The sequence below is a fragment of the Spea bombifrons genome, chromosome 4 (assembly GCF_027358695.1).
Source record: "Spea bombifrons isolate aSpeBom1 chromosome 4, aSpeBom1.2.pri, whole genome shotgun sequence".
In the NCBI taxonomy this organism is placed as follows: Eukaryota; Metazoa; Chordata; class Amphibia; order Anura; family Pelobatidae; genus Spea; species Spea bombifrons.
Genome location: NC_071090.1, coordinates 35,406,130 through 35,420,710, shown reverse-complemented (window position 1 = coordinate 35,420,710; position 14,581 = coordinate 35,406,130). Strand labels below are relative to the sequence as shown.

The 14,581-nt window shown below is 39.4% G+C and overlaps 1 protein-coding gene across 1 annotated transcript; it reads right to left on the bottom strand.

Annotated features, from left to right (window-relative positions):
- Positions 1-1,065: 1,065 nt before the first annotated feature.
- SIMC1 (SUMO interacting motifs containing 1) lies at positions 1,066-12,373 on the bottom strand. The gene is made up of 10 exons (XM_053462975.1): positions 11,905-12,373; positions 5,906-6,583; positions 5,212-5,420; positions 4,682-4,751; positions 3,906-4,048; positions 3,544-3,636; positions 3,331-3,459; positions 2,641-2,797; positions 1,805-1,889; positions 1,066-1,304 (listed from the first exon to the last, which is right to left on the bottom strand). Exons 1-10 carry the CDS (start codon positions 12,058-12,060, stop codon positions 1,090-1,092), a joined length of 1,935 nt encoding a protein of 644 aa, XP_053318950.1. The 5' UTR covers positions 12,061-12,373; the 3' UTR covers positions 1,066-1,089.
- Between the last annotated feature and the right edge of the window lie 2,208 nt (positions 12,374-14,581).

Here is a 14,581-nt window from a genome sequence, read left to right as displayed (position 1 = left end):
TTGTAAGTAGTTTTATTTAACTGCACAAGGCTGGCTTTTTATTTAACATGATGGATTATTGCATAGGGATATCCTCCCTGTGGAGAGATAACCAGCTCTTTCATTTCATCTCCCCACAGGGAGGATGGTAGGAGATGTAATAACAAAAGCTGGGGCTCTATCCTTGGGGTAGGTGCCAAGGTTTGCATGCTCTCGAGTGTTAGGATAGCTGTATAAGCTACGCATTTGTATCTGAACACTTGGTGCATTTTATATTCCAGAAAAAAGGGAATTGCCTTACACGGTTTAAATATTAATTTCTATTGCGATACCATTGTCTTAGGGGTAGGATTTCACAAGGACCATCCCTTCTACTTCATTTAACTCACGTTTTGGGGTATCCCAAACCGCAATATTTTTGGCATTCCATGAAAGTAAAGTTCACAGTGATATTGTTGTAGCATTTAATTTATTTGTATACAGTTCATTTTCTCCATCCTTGTGCATGTCATGTTTTTTTGGTTGCAAATAAACATTTAACAAAAGGAGTAGTTTGATTTTTCACGTATATTAAAATGAAGGCAACAAAACATCACATCTTGTTCATCCTTTTCTGTTAGTCTGGTGGTAGATAACACAGACAAGCTGCGTAACGCCTCACCGCTTCAAGCTCTTTGCAGATGTAGCGTATCCAAGGCCGCCGCTTGACCGTGAAGCTTCATCTACCTCATCTAATCTAGCTACCCTAGAAAATATACCATCTGCTAAGGAGCAGAGCATCCATCATATGGGAACTGTCTTTCGGAAACAATAAATGGTTAAAAAGAACAATTATAATACAGAAATTGCAAAGTATTGGTAAAGTGCATAGGGAAAAATTAGTGTACATTACCCTAGTTTTAATATAAGAAAATATTCCTAAGCCTGTGCAAACAGCCCTTTCAATGGTGAGAGCGAAAGGGCATTGTCTGGCTGTGTATACCGGAAAACGATACATTAAATCTGGGCATCGTAGGAAATATATTTGGTGCTTTTTTTTTTTTAATATGTATATTTATATATATATATAAACCGTAAGTAATTAGCTCTGTGTAAGTCAAGCGGCCGCAGTTATGCTTGGTGTCTGAAAGCGCTGGTCAGCAAGACTTTCAACATGTGCAGCCTGGCGTGGATGGCAGATGGAATCGCTGCACCGTGACTAATACGCATCTTTAAGTGATCGAGATGAGTCTCCACATCATCTTCTGTTATATCATCGAGCTGGAAATGCTGCTTGGTCTTCTGCATCTGATCTATGCGGTCTGTCACCGGTGTAAGTAAATTATCTGGTGAGGGGAGGAAACAATTATTTATAAAAGGTATTTTTAGGGATCTAAAGGCTACGGACCATTATTAATATGGATAAAGGACAAGTCCACACGCTGCTGCGGATGGTCACATTTCATTTTTATATTGGGGAAACAAACATACAAGGTTGCAAGGGGCAAAACATTGTGTCTTCTTGGTACTGAGATGGGAACTAATATATTTATAAGCTGGCAAGATTTGTTTTATTTTATCCTACTTCACAGCAGAAAGCACTGATTTCACACGTAACAAATGAACAAAACAGGGAAACATGGCCCGCAAACTTGCAGCGGACCCCAAGCCCTCTCTTTGTTACATCACCATAAGGATACCATTCTCCCCAAAAACTCATTTTTAACTAATAAGTTCCATATGAAAAGGTATAAAGGGTTAACCGCATGCCTTTTCTTCTACTTCTCTCCTGCTCCTGGTACCATTTTTGGCTTCCCTGTTTAAATAAATAAAAAGGAATTCATACCTAATAAAATTCTTTGGTAACTGAGGAATAGCAAGCAGATGTGATGCATCATCTCATCCCATCTGTCCCACTCTGTTCCTGGGCCCTGCAGAATACAACCACAAAGTACAGTCGGTGGAATCAAAAAGGCCTCGCGAAGCCACATCTGAATGTATACCAGTTTCCAAATGCAATGGTCGGCTCTGATCAAATGTGTATATTAAAGTACATTTTTAATAGTTTTTTTTATAAAAATATTTGTATTAAGGTACATAGCTTCATATATTCTTTTTAAAAAAAAAATCATCAGTATGGCACAGTATCATGTAATTTATACATTTCCAACAATAATATTTGGACCATGTCTTATAAGGTGCTGTTTTTCTTAAGGACCTACCCAAACTATTTTAGTAGGGTTCTCTTTTGAAACCGTGCTTATGTGCAATGTGTAATCAGTTTGAATTAAATCTAAAATAAATGCATAAATTGGATTTTATTTTGGTTTTGTTCAGTCCTACCTATTAACAAATGCATGCTGTAATCACATGGGTCCATCTAACCCCTTTTGTGGATTTATTATGACATTCCATGCCATCATGATTTTCAGGGTACATTATAACCCATCATGGAAGCCCAGATATCTTCGGGGTTCCTGGTGCAGGGGCTTCCTTCCAACCTACGCAGCCTGTGTGAACCAACAGGCCACTTGGCCATTGTAATAAATGCATTGCAACTATCTTTCCTCTCCCTACCTTACCGTGAGAAAGTAGTATTGTACAGTTTTGGGGGTTTCTAGTTTTGATCATCTGACGTAACCTTCCTAGCTTTAGTTGAGTAAGAATTAAATACTCATTCACCTGTTGTTCCAGGAAGAGTGTGGAGTGCTCTATGAAGAAAAGGATCTTGGCCAGTGACAGTGGAAGCGTTACATTTTTCTGACAGCTATGAAGGAAAAGTTCCTCAAGAATCTTGGCCTTCAGCATAGGGCTTTCAATGCTGCTGAAAAACATCTCCCTATGGATAAAAGCAAGAGAGTTAATTACAGATCAAAACAGGCCAATCTAGTAGGCCAACATTTGGACTGATGTAGCCCAGTGATATAAACAAAAAAAAAAAGGCCCGATCACCTACAAGCAAATATAATACAACAGAGAGTGTGCACTCTGGTTCCAGTACACACCTGGCTCTCCATGCAGAACCTAATAAAGTTAGGTCGGTTATAGCAAGGGGAAGAGTTACAATATGAATCTAGGAAAAAAAAATTATATTAGCAGCTGGTTTCCATGTTAAAAGCACCTTCGTACTATATGCATGCCTGTGCAGGCTTGAGCCCAAAGCCAGGCTTGGTCCGGCTTTGCCAAGAGAGTACAACCTGAGCAGACTCAAAATCCTCCTGAGGTCAGGCTTGGCCCAATGCCAGGCAACAGCCAGCTTACCATTTAATCAGTTTGGAACCAGCAATTTCAGCCTCTTTCAGATAGGAAGATAATTTACATTGTGAAGCACTTAATGTCTTCTCAAAGAACATATCGCTTTCTCTGGTTTACCTCTGGTGTCGTGTATTCATACTGATCACAGAGGGAAAAACATATCCTGCAATCTTGATTGAACTGCAAGCAGGCGAGTTGTCCACTTCCACTGCGATGTAGAGCATGTGCTGAAAGAGGGAAATGACCCTGTAAAGAGAAAAGCGTGCATATTGGTAACCTCGCCAAGCTAACTGAAATAGTGTAAATAGGCAGCAGTTGTGGCTTGCTTACCTTTGGCTCTCACAATCCAACGCAGAATTGTACTCTGCCTTTGAACAACCGTCAGAATTCATCACAACTTCCATAAGCCAACTAATGACATCTCTGTAATATCATGTAGAAGAAACTATAATTATATGAAGCTTCATATTTGTCACATTAACGATAGGTTTAGCAAGGTGCTTCTAACTGGTTCTACGGAGGCCAAATTTACTGCATTCTACTACACTGGAGAATGTTATATTTCCATAGAACAAGAAACTTTCAGGTGTTGCTCATTATTGTCTCCTTTTTGGAATAATCCAAGCATGGCACTTCAGGCGTAATAATAATAATGCATACCGTCTCCAGGATCTGTATGAATGAACACTTACTTGATGTTATTTAAACTTTTGTCACACGATAACATGGATTTGGCCAAACATTTCTGTAAAGATCGGTGGCGTAAACCAATGTGGAAGTCATCATGTAATGTTTGGACAACATACTGTAGGAAGAGCAGGTAGGCTGGGTGCTCCTGGAATGATAAGAATCACAGAGCTTTAAACAAAATAACAGGACGTGGGTTTCACTTGGCAGACAGACAGGACTAAGATATGATATTTTTTTAACATGCTAATGTGGCGAGCACGTGGTATTAGGCAGAATCAAACACTATATGGAAAAGAATATTGGTACACAAATAGGGACAAATACACATATATAAATAGGTTGTTGGTCCCGCCTTTGCAGCTATCATTTCCGGTCATCGTGTATGTGTTCCACATTGGACACTGCAGCCCGAGCAATACTCAACACCATACCACCAACGAGAGAAGAACTTTTGGGCCCTACAGACACCCAGCACTGACCCACCAATGCGTTGAGGACCCAAATGTTATTGTACGCAGCAAAGAAGGAGCCACAAACTATTTTTATTATTGCTGCTGTGCCATTTTACATTTGGAAACCCATTTTTAGTAGAGGGGCTATCTCATTTAATAAATTTACTACATTATATAGGACCTTTTTGTGTGTGTCGTGCTTGTGTTCCCTTGTAGTACCAATAGTTTTGTCCATATAGTGTATCAAACATCTCAATCCCTCATTTCAAGCATGTTTAGGGCAGGCAGTCATTGTAAATGTTTTTTTAACTGATACATTGTTATACCTTTTTCTCCACTGCCTCTGTGAGCAGGCTCCAGTCCCAGGCTACCATCTTTAGATCAGCAGGATGAAGCCTAGAAGTTTCAACAAACAAAAGGGCAAGAAGAATCCGCCATGAAAAACCAAGATGTTGGGACTGCCCTATTTAGGAAATATCCTACACAAAGCTTACACTTGAACTCTATTGGGGTTTTTTTCTGGACAACTCAAGCTATTCGTATTTATCTAATTAAAACTAAACAGTGCATGAAATATTAATTTAACGTTTTGTTACAGAAGACAGTTCAAGATTTGGCTTTTTATTTGTTGTAGGGCAACAACATGACCACTGCATTCTGGATCTCAAAATGTAAAGTATGCCGTTTCCGTCATGTTCATAGAACCATCTGGACAATACTGTATAATTGAGCATTGTACTGGTGAAATGGGCCCTAGAAGATATAAATGCATGTATTTCTACATCTGTTCTTTTAATGGTTTGGTTTCCTCTAGAACTCACGTTAAGGAAAAATAAGAATGCCAGTCTTCACCTACTCTTGTACTTTCATAAGAAGTTTGTATGCCTCATTCTTGATGCTCAGTTCTTCCTTGCCCAGCAGGACAGATCTAATGACATGGCAGAGGATATCTTTGGGTGGGTAGTAATAACTGGATACAAACTGTGTCAGGAGATGTAAAGTACCCTGTGGAAAGTTCTCTTCTTTTGTACTGTAGACAATATTCATCCTCCTTAAGGGGATAGGCTGTAATAGATAGAACTGTGAGGAGGATTTCACCATGCTGCAAATTCACAGTTACATAAAATGTATTTTAAAAAAATAAATAAAAAACCCAGTAATTAACAACCCGGCATAATCCATAACTACCTGTTTCATATCTCTTTCTAATTACTAGTAGAACATCTTGCCCTTATCCCAGTGGAACACAACTTCCAGTAATCTCCTGGACTACTGCAATGTTGGGAGATAGCACTTCTTAGCCAGTAGCCACAAACTCAAAGCTTACAAGACAGACTGATCCTGTCTGCTGTAACTTTACAATACTCTTAGGGGTTCCTAAAATTAAATTGTGTTGGTTCTGTACATAACCTCACAGTTATATCTTTCAGCTTTCATTTGCCCTATTTAAACAGCCCCCCCCCCCTGTGTAATAATTACTAAAACAAGCACATGGAAATACAGTCTGGACACTGGAGTAACCACATACATTTTTCATTTTTTTTGACTACCTTCCTGCCTTCTTGTTCTTGCCTCAGCTGCTGGAAAAAGAGGTGATGCACAGGGGGTTTCTTAAAATATCGAAGTTTGTACAGCCAAGCTTTGTTGAAAGTTGGAGTTTCTTCACTGGGACGTGGATTATCATAAGAGTTCTCTGGTGGTAATACTTTAGAAGAGCTTGCTACAGGAATGGACCCAGAATCCATTGTGTCAGAGTCTAGCATTCTTACAGCAGATATTGAAATAGCTTGGGACTGAGACTTTTGGAGGACCTGAGGTTTTTCTGCGGAGGAGTCTATATTTACTTCATAATTAAGACAATCATCTCTGCTTTCAGTAGAACTGTCTAGCTCGCCAAGAGCTTCGGATGCACTCTGTAGGGATTCCATATCACTGTTAACAGTGGTGGTGCTGCTGCTTCCTCCTGTACCTTCTTCAGAAGAACAGCTTTCATCCATGATTATTTTTGAATCTCTATCTGCAATGAATGAGCTTTCCTTGGTTAAACCAGGGTTATTAAAATGGGACTCGGGTTTTATCCACTTAGCAATGAAAGGAGGAGGGCTTTCTTGGTGGTCTTTGGGGAACATCTCTAACATGTCCTCGTTTCCAGTCAAATCGATGACACTGCTGGTCTGGCATGGAGAAATTTCCACTGCAAAGTCTTTTTCAGTCAAATCGATGAGGTCCTGCACAGGCAAAGCAAGATGAATTAAATTATAAAGAACATACAAAACAGTTACAGTTAAACCTTGGGGTGTATTCGCTAAAGAGCCAAGAGAGTCTGCAGGACAGTTGTAGTTTCAGGTCACGGATTTTACTTTACATTAGGAAGAGGCCACTCAGCCTTGGCCCTGTATAAAGGCCAATAATATTTAAATCAGTGAAATTACTTGAAAGTCACCTCATTGATTTAACTATATAATCTTAAAGGATCAGTTCATATCATCTATATATTCTTGTTATTATACAATGCACCAAAATTATTAGGCAGATACAATAAAATTATCTGACATTAGTAACTAGTAACCTAATTGGTAAACTCCACTTTACTAGCGGCTATCTTGGCTCAGTTCGGTATGACCACTATACAGATTGTGATGGCAGGTACAGTATATCATTACACAGATGTCTAGAAAGGTCTGCTAGCTTAATAGCAGTAATGCCACATTAGTATTTATACATGTTTTAGTAAATAGAGAGTTGAGGCAAAGCCAGTGTAAAGGGGAGGTCTAGCTACAATAAGGCATTTGTTGTTATACAAAGCTATTAAATCATACACTTACATATGTATAAACCACTTGGCATAAGTTACAAGTCCTACTACACAAGAAACAGCATGTTTTATATATGATATGATATCTGGTCAAATAGTAACCACACTCAAGTTTATGAATTCAGTGTACAAAAACAACTAAAACCATTATAAATATAAACCTCCCCATGACAGTGCTGCATCGGTATCTGAGATAAAGATTCAAGACAGACGTGGTGTTTTAGTAACGTCAGAGTATACCCTCTCACAGAGGCATTTTTTAAAAGATAGGTGGCGCTCTCGTTGGCTGAACGAAGAACAGCGATTTCAAACCAGCATCATCATTAATACTGCAAACAAACAAAAAAGCGGAGGGTTGTAGGTGGCACATCGTCGCATGAGAAACGAATACAGCTTAATCTAGGGGTATAACAACTGGCAAACTGAGCAATGGTTGGAAGGACCATGAATTAAAGCTACAATATACAGTTTATAGATAGATAAGATAATTGAAAAAATAATTTGAAGTACTCATCACTAAAATGATTCATTATATATTTCTGCTGTATCTTTGGAAGTGTTGACTGAAGTGTTTCAATACTTAGTATAATATTTACATAAACAAGCAATGGTCGTGTTATACAGAAAAGAAGGGATTTTCTGATCACTATTAAATCCCTTTCACCTTAACCTGAAACAATGTTTTGGGACTCATGGATGTATCTGCTTCTCACCAACCATGGCAACACTGGTTTTATATGCGATTTAACCTTCAGAGGAAACGATTAACACAACTGGTAAGGTCTATTTGCCTGGCATTCTAGAGGACAACTGAATAAGCACCTTTTAGTCAGATGATGGTGTATCCTGGAAAAAAATTTTCCTTGAACTCCAACTGCAAACAGACTCTCCAGATGAGACAACTGACCTGAAATTGGGAAAATTTGGACAACTTACTGACCTTAACGTCCCCTTCAAGACATGTTATAAGAAGACCACCATGAGACGCAGAGATCTACCTGCAACTAGAAGACGTCTCCATATCTCCTCTGATATGCTATCTACTCTAACTGTAATCATCTTTACTAAAATACTTACCACTGGACATGTGCTTAAATTACAACTCCCACTACACTATATGGACATCCTGCAACCACAACTGTCACGTTGATAAGTTCAGTGTGGGGAAAAAAAGGCAACTGTTGTACTTTTACCTCAAAATATCCGGTATCTGGGAGCCTCTACTGCAGAGATCAGATGAAGGGGGTACGTTATTTTAGGTATGGAACTTTAGCACAGAGTAATTTTTAAAAAATGAAGCGTTCATTGGCTGAACGATGAATGGCAATTTCAAATTATCATCATACGAAAGCGTAAGACAAGAGGGGTTGTAGGTGGCACATAGAGTCACAGGTCAGTCAGTATCTCTTGGAGAAACTGTCAATGTGCAGGCTGAACAACTGTCACATTGGGCATTGGTTGGAAGGGCCCTTAATTAAAGCGGTGATCCACAGTTTATAGAGAGGGCTTGATGTTAATATGAACCAATAATTTCAATGTAACAGTATTGGACACATTTTACGGATTTTATGAGCCAGATTTATTAAAAACAATCTTGATAGCTCTTGCAATGCTTGCATATTTGGCAAATGTTGCACACGGCAATCAAATTACCATTATAAGAAGCAAAACACAAATGTAAAACTTTATTTCATGGTTTCCCGATAATAGATGAGATTTTTCACATTAATCACAATTCCGGTATATCATTATCCAGACGATGTATCCTCAATGTCCCCCCTCTGCATAGTTTATGATTCAAATAAAAATGCTCTTCCAATACTTCTATTAACACATTGATACAGTATTTTCTCCTTGTATAACGTTACCCCCTACTAGATCACAGTCATTCCAATGCCACCTCACATAATATAGCACAGGGGTGCACAACTCAAACAGGCCGCAAACGTTTGGATATCCTACCCTGAGTGCAGACACCTCAATTAAAGTTGCATTAAGCTACTTGTGATAAATAATACCACATAATACTTCCTGAGCATGTAGTATAAGATCCATAAATCCTAAAAGCCGAGTGTGAAGGGAACCAGAGCTGCAAAGGTTAAATCCTGCATGTTGTTTCTGGTTATACCTCAAAGGTCCAAGCGGAGCTCTGCTGCTGTATGCGAGTAGTAATATAGCTCTTCGTATCAACCAGGAACCAGCTGACACGTGGTTAAAGAGGATTAGTAGAGAAAAAAAAACACAGCCATTTATCCAGCGCAGATCAAACGAGACAAACAGTAAATGGTTAAAATGTGGTATTAGGTTTAGGTATTAAACAGCCAATAAACAATGAAGATTACATTGAACAACATGGATAGCGGCAGGTGAGAAAAAAAAAAAAAAGGCACCCAATGAGGTAAGACTCTTTTTCCAACGAAGACCAATCAAAGGGTATCCTACTCTCTCTCTGATACTCATTGGGGAGCGGCAACCAATAAGGAGAATGCCCATCCTGTCCGTGTTACCCTACCGTGACGTTCAGACGCTGATCCCACGGACACCCTTGTGGATGTAGCATGTAGACAATGTCTGGCACCTTGGGGAGCCTGATAAAAATCCTAATACTAAAAATGACATAATACAGTCATTATAGGTGTAAAAAGGAGTTATAAAGAACATTTGGCCTGTTGATTCAACACAAGATTTGCCACGATCACGAAAAGGGCAGGCAGAGACTTTTAAGTACAATTGTAGTCTCTTGAAGGCGATGTCAATATTTTTTTTATATTTTATATAGCGCCATCATATTCCGCAGCACTGTGCGATGGGTAAGCAGCTATATGTTACGTGGATTTTGGCATTTTGTGGTTTGGTTATTAACGTTGGCGGCTAAGCCTTTCCGGTTGGGCAGCATGGTGCCAGCTTCTCCTGACGAAGCCAGGACCTTCAACTGGCGAAACGTGTTGAGGAGTTTTAAACCTTTTACAAGTAATTTGCATCCTATTTTGTATGTGGAAAATAAAATAATAAAGTAAATAATAAAAGAAGGAATGGAACTTTGTAGTGCCACCAAAAAGGCTTAAAGGGATACTCTGGCCATCATATGCACTTTAATGCATACAGAAGTTGAGAGGTCCATTAGAATTTCTGTGGGGGTCTACCTTGCAAATGTATGGGGGATTCTGCACAATGGTTGTGTCTCACCACCAAGCTATTTTCGTGTAGATGATAGACTTACTAGTAAGTACATATTACGTATATTAACCAGTTTTGACCTTTCCATTTAACATTGTCAGGTATAGGCACAACTACTCAGCACCTGTGGTCAGGGACAGCATTCATGTTCTATTAGTGTATAGTACAATCTAAGCATGGGTTTTGATTTTAGCAGTAGTATTGGTTACCCCTTGCGCACACAAATACAAAAAGCTATTAGAATTGCGGGATTTGCAAGGGTTTCCGAACGTTGAACATTTCACTGTCACTTTTTCGAGCCCCATTTGAAAGATGCAGAGATTAAACTGCTTCTCTCCTATTGACTCACACTTTAGCACTGTGCAAAGGTTTTAGGCAGGTTTGGAAAAATGCTGTAAACTAAGAACGTTTTCAGTAGACCTGTTAATAATTGCAAAGTGGAGAACAGAAGTAAAAGCTAAATCAATCAATATTTGGTGGGACCACCCTTTGCGATCAAAACAGCATCAATTCTTCTAGGTACACTCGCATAGAGTTAAAGAACTTGGCAGGTAGGTTGTTCCAAACATCTTGGAGAGTTGACTACAGTTCTTCTATGGATTTAAGCAACCTCAGCTCCGTCACTCTATACACACACACACACACACTAGCGTATATGCCCGTCATTAATATAGTGTGCGCTGTTTTTCTTCTCTCTTCTTCCATTTCTCTGTCTCTTTTTTCCCTTTCTTTCTTCTCTTAACCTTTTTTCTTTTCTCCCCCCTTTCTCTTTCACATAACTCACTCCCTCATACCTACTACACCTCACTCCGACTTCTTGATTTAGCAAGGCAGGTGAACGTGTCACACATGGGAACTGCGACACTGAGCGCGTAGGGGCCAGTCATAGAGCATCATGGGTACTCTTGATTGGTCCTTGCTTTAAGCGTTCCCACAGTGATAAGGCTATTATAATATAACCTACCGATAATATTGATTTTCAGCAAAAGAACATATGTATGCTCTTAGATCACACTATGTGGGAGGAGTGCGACACAGACTTACATCACGTTCACATTCTGTCCGAACGTTCAGCGCAGAATGTTGGCAATTAGAGAATTTTAAATTGCATTACAAAAGTTACTCCGGTTACCATACAACAGAACCTACATGTTAAAGATATGCAGTTATAGTTTCATCCATTCATAGCAGTGATGCATTATTACAAAGATCTTAACTGCTATGTCCATCATTGTCAGCAAGGAAAAAAAAAGATTTTTAAAATCAAATTTTGGTAGTTTTATACTCCAGCGTATTCGCTCACAAATTTCACACTGATCACTTGGGTAGACTGCGGTAAAGTGACCCTGCAGCTGTTGCAGGATTGCCATTCCCATTAGTCTAAACCATACACAAGGTGGCGGCTGCAAGTGAACCAATTTGCAGGTCACAGACTGATTAGCCGTGATACTCTACACCGGTATATAAACCCTGGATCACATATGTAACATCATTACACCATGTACTGACGTCAGCCAGTGCTTCTATCGGTATGTACTACTTATCGCTCAAGCTTACCGACTTTCTCCTAGACGTTGAGGTGCACGGGTCAGGTGATAGATCCGACTGGTTTATTTCCTGCCTCTCACATCTTTCTGGAACTACTAGATGTTCTCGGTAATCTGTAGCGCTGTCCGAATCCGAGTCGTCCGAGATAACAATAAAATTATTCATACTCCGTTTCCCAAGGATTCCCACTGCATGACACCAGGTGTAACGCCAAACTTTCCCAAAGCTACCTGGAGTAGGAGAGCATAACTCATACACACAGAAAACGATCACTCGACTACCGAGCCGACGGCTCCAGGCACTGCTAGCCGATAGCCGATCACTTCTCGTGCTTTCGCAATGGGATTGGGTGGGTCATTTAGGTTTCTATACAGAACCTTCCCATTCTGCATTGGGAACGGGGTCCCCCGGTTAATTTGTTCGGCTATCGCACGTTATAGTCTTCCGTAACGAAGGGTAGCCGCAAGCTTAAGCTTTAACCCTGCCATTGATATATGAACGCTTCCGTATACTTCCGGAACCGGGCCAAAGTGAAACGAATTGAAGTGTTTGCATCACATTCACACACAGACATATTTATTACCCTTAAACCTGGTTCTATAATGAAAGTATATTAGTAAATCAGGTTACTCAAACAGCCTAATTGTAAATGAAAATAAAAAAGGCAATACTTAGTATATTAATGTAACATTACAAATATACAGTTCTAAAATATTTATCAAATGTTTCAATAATACTTATGAATACCTCCCAAGTGTCTCTTTCAGGCCTGGAGTCCTATTCACAATATTTCCTATGTGTGAGTGTATAGCCGTAAAAGTTGCACATTTACATATTATAATACGTAAAGAAAACTGTTTTTTTTTAAGTTTTACACAATTCTATAAATAGCTTTAAATAGTTCACAAAGCCGCATAAAAAATTTGTCCTCTACCCACACCTCTGATCGCACGGCTTACACATGTGGCTCTACTGCTATTTGACATGTTGAGAGGGATCCACACAGTCCACACATGAGGTTGTAACTTACAATAAAACTCGAATAGTTTACACACTATTAAAAATAGCTTCAAAAGCAGCTCTGTGTTCCACCTCTTGACAAGCCACCTATGGGCAGGTTATCAGGGTCACACAGTTCAGCAGTGACCAGTACACTTTTGTAGCAGGCGCAGCCCGCTAATGGTGTGGACTTGGTATGGATATTTGGTCCAAACATGTAGCATAGATCCGGTACTGGCACAGCATCCTGCTATCACCACTACAGTAAGCTGCTGAACAGACCACTTGGCCGACAATGAGGCTCTCAAACAGGTAATCTTCTAACATAAGGTAGGCAATAAACTGAGGGGCTGCCTGTCAGTTACAATTAATCCCTCCTGCTGTATTACAGTTCTAACCGTGTTTGAATGTGGGAGTGAAACTTCAGTTACACACAAACTGACTCTGGTAATGGAGGGAAACCGCTGCTAATCCGTGATTGATAACAACTCCTTTATAATTATACAAAATCTGGTCCCTGCCTGCACACAAAATATAGGACTATCCCTTTAAAATCATCTAGGCCACTTAGCATCAGTAGTGATATCATAAAGAGAAAATATCCTGACATCACAATGACAAGCACCGATAACTGCTGCAACATTTCACCTACCACAGACACATCTGAGGCTGTGACGGTGCTTCCCCTGCATGAATGGTTTGTCTGCAGATGTGGATCTTGAATACAGTATCAGCCTTACAATCTTCCAAGAGGCAGGACAATCCTTCAAGGCATAGACCCAGAGGTTTCGTGAGTCCAGAGGTAGCCTTTATTTTGGGTTTATTTATGGCATTATTAACAATGAGTTGCTGTATAAGGATTTGTCTGGGAGATTAACTCTAATTTTGTAAAAAGATTAGGGTAAAAGGAAATGGAAAGGAGGGGTAGAAATGGGGTATGCAAAGATCCACATCTATGTGGAACAGCACCTTTAAAGTACTTGTCTGCACAGAACAGGGAACTCCCTTTAACTGTAGAACCACAATAAAATCAACCAATTCTGGTACACATAAATATTACAAAATTGCTTTTTATTTGTAACTTTTTTTTAAAGAGGGATATTTTTGTCATTGAGCGTCAGTCTATTACCTGCTTATTTTGTTTCCAGTCTGAAGTCTGGCAATCAGGGTCACACAGTTTGGGACTCATTCTTATTCTACGCTGCTGTTATCATATAGAAGACTCCCAACTAGTGCTCTTGCTGCCAGTATGTTATGAGGGATATTCCTGCTTCCATGCAGGTGACCCAAGTAAGTAAATCTTTAAATAATAACAAGCCAAGGTTTCCACGAGGACTGGAATTAGAGCCATTTGGTCACTACATGGAGGTAGCAGGATGGGCTATTTAAGGGTTAATATTTAAGTTAATGTAGTTAAAGTTCCCAAGTATGATAATATGTTTATAGGTTGTCAACTGAACACAATCCTGTATACATAACAAGTTTTAGCTGCAAACACGCACAGTCACAGTTCATATTGCTATATTGGCCTAAACAACCTGGTTTTTAATCAATTCATACAGTATTTTCTTTCTATATTTAAACATTATGGTCAGAAGTATATAAATGAAAATGTAAGTTCACACCTGACATGAAGTATGTTAATAGTTCATACTGTATGAAGCAATATACGAGCACAGAAAAGCAA

Bases quoted from the DNA above. Each gene is read 5' to 3' on its own strand.
- SIMC1 (XM_053462975.1), bottom strand. From the start codon at position 12,060: ATGAATAATTTTATTGTTATCTCGGACGACTCGGATTCGGACAGCGCT. The intron at 5,421-5,905 runs GTAGTCAAAAAA...TATCTATTACAG, and splicing joins AAGAACAAGAAGGCAGGAAG to CCTATCCCCTTAAGGAGGAT. The intron at 1,890-2,640 runs GTGAATGAGTAT...TGTATTCTGCAG, and splicing joins CACTCTTCCTGGAACAACAG to GGCCCAGGAACAGAGTGGGA.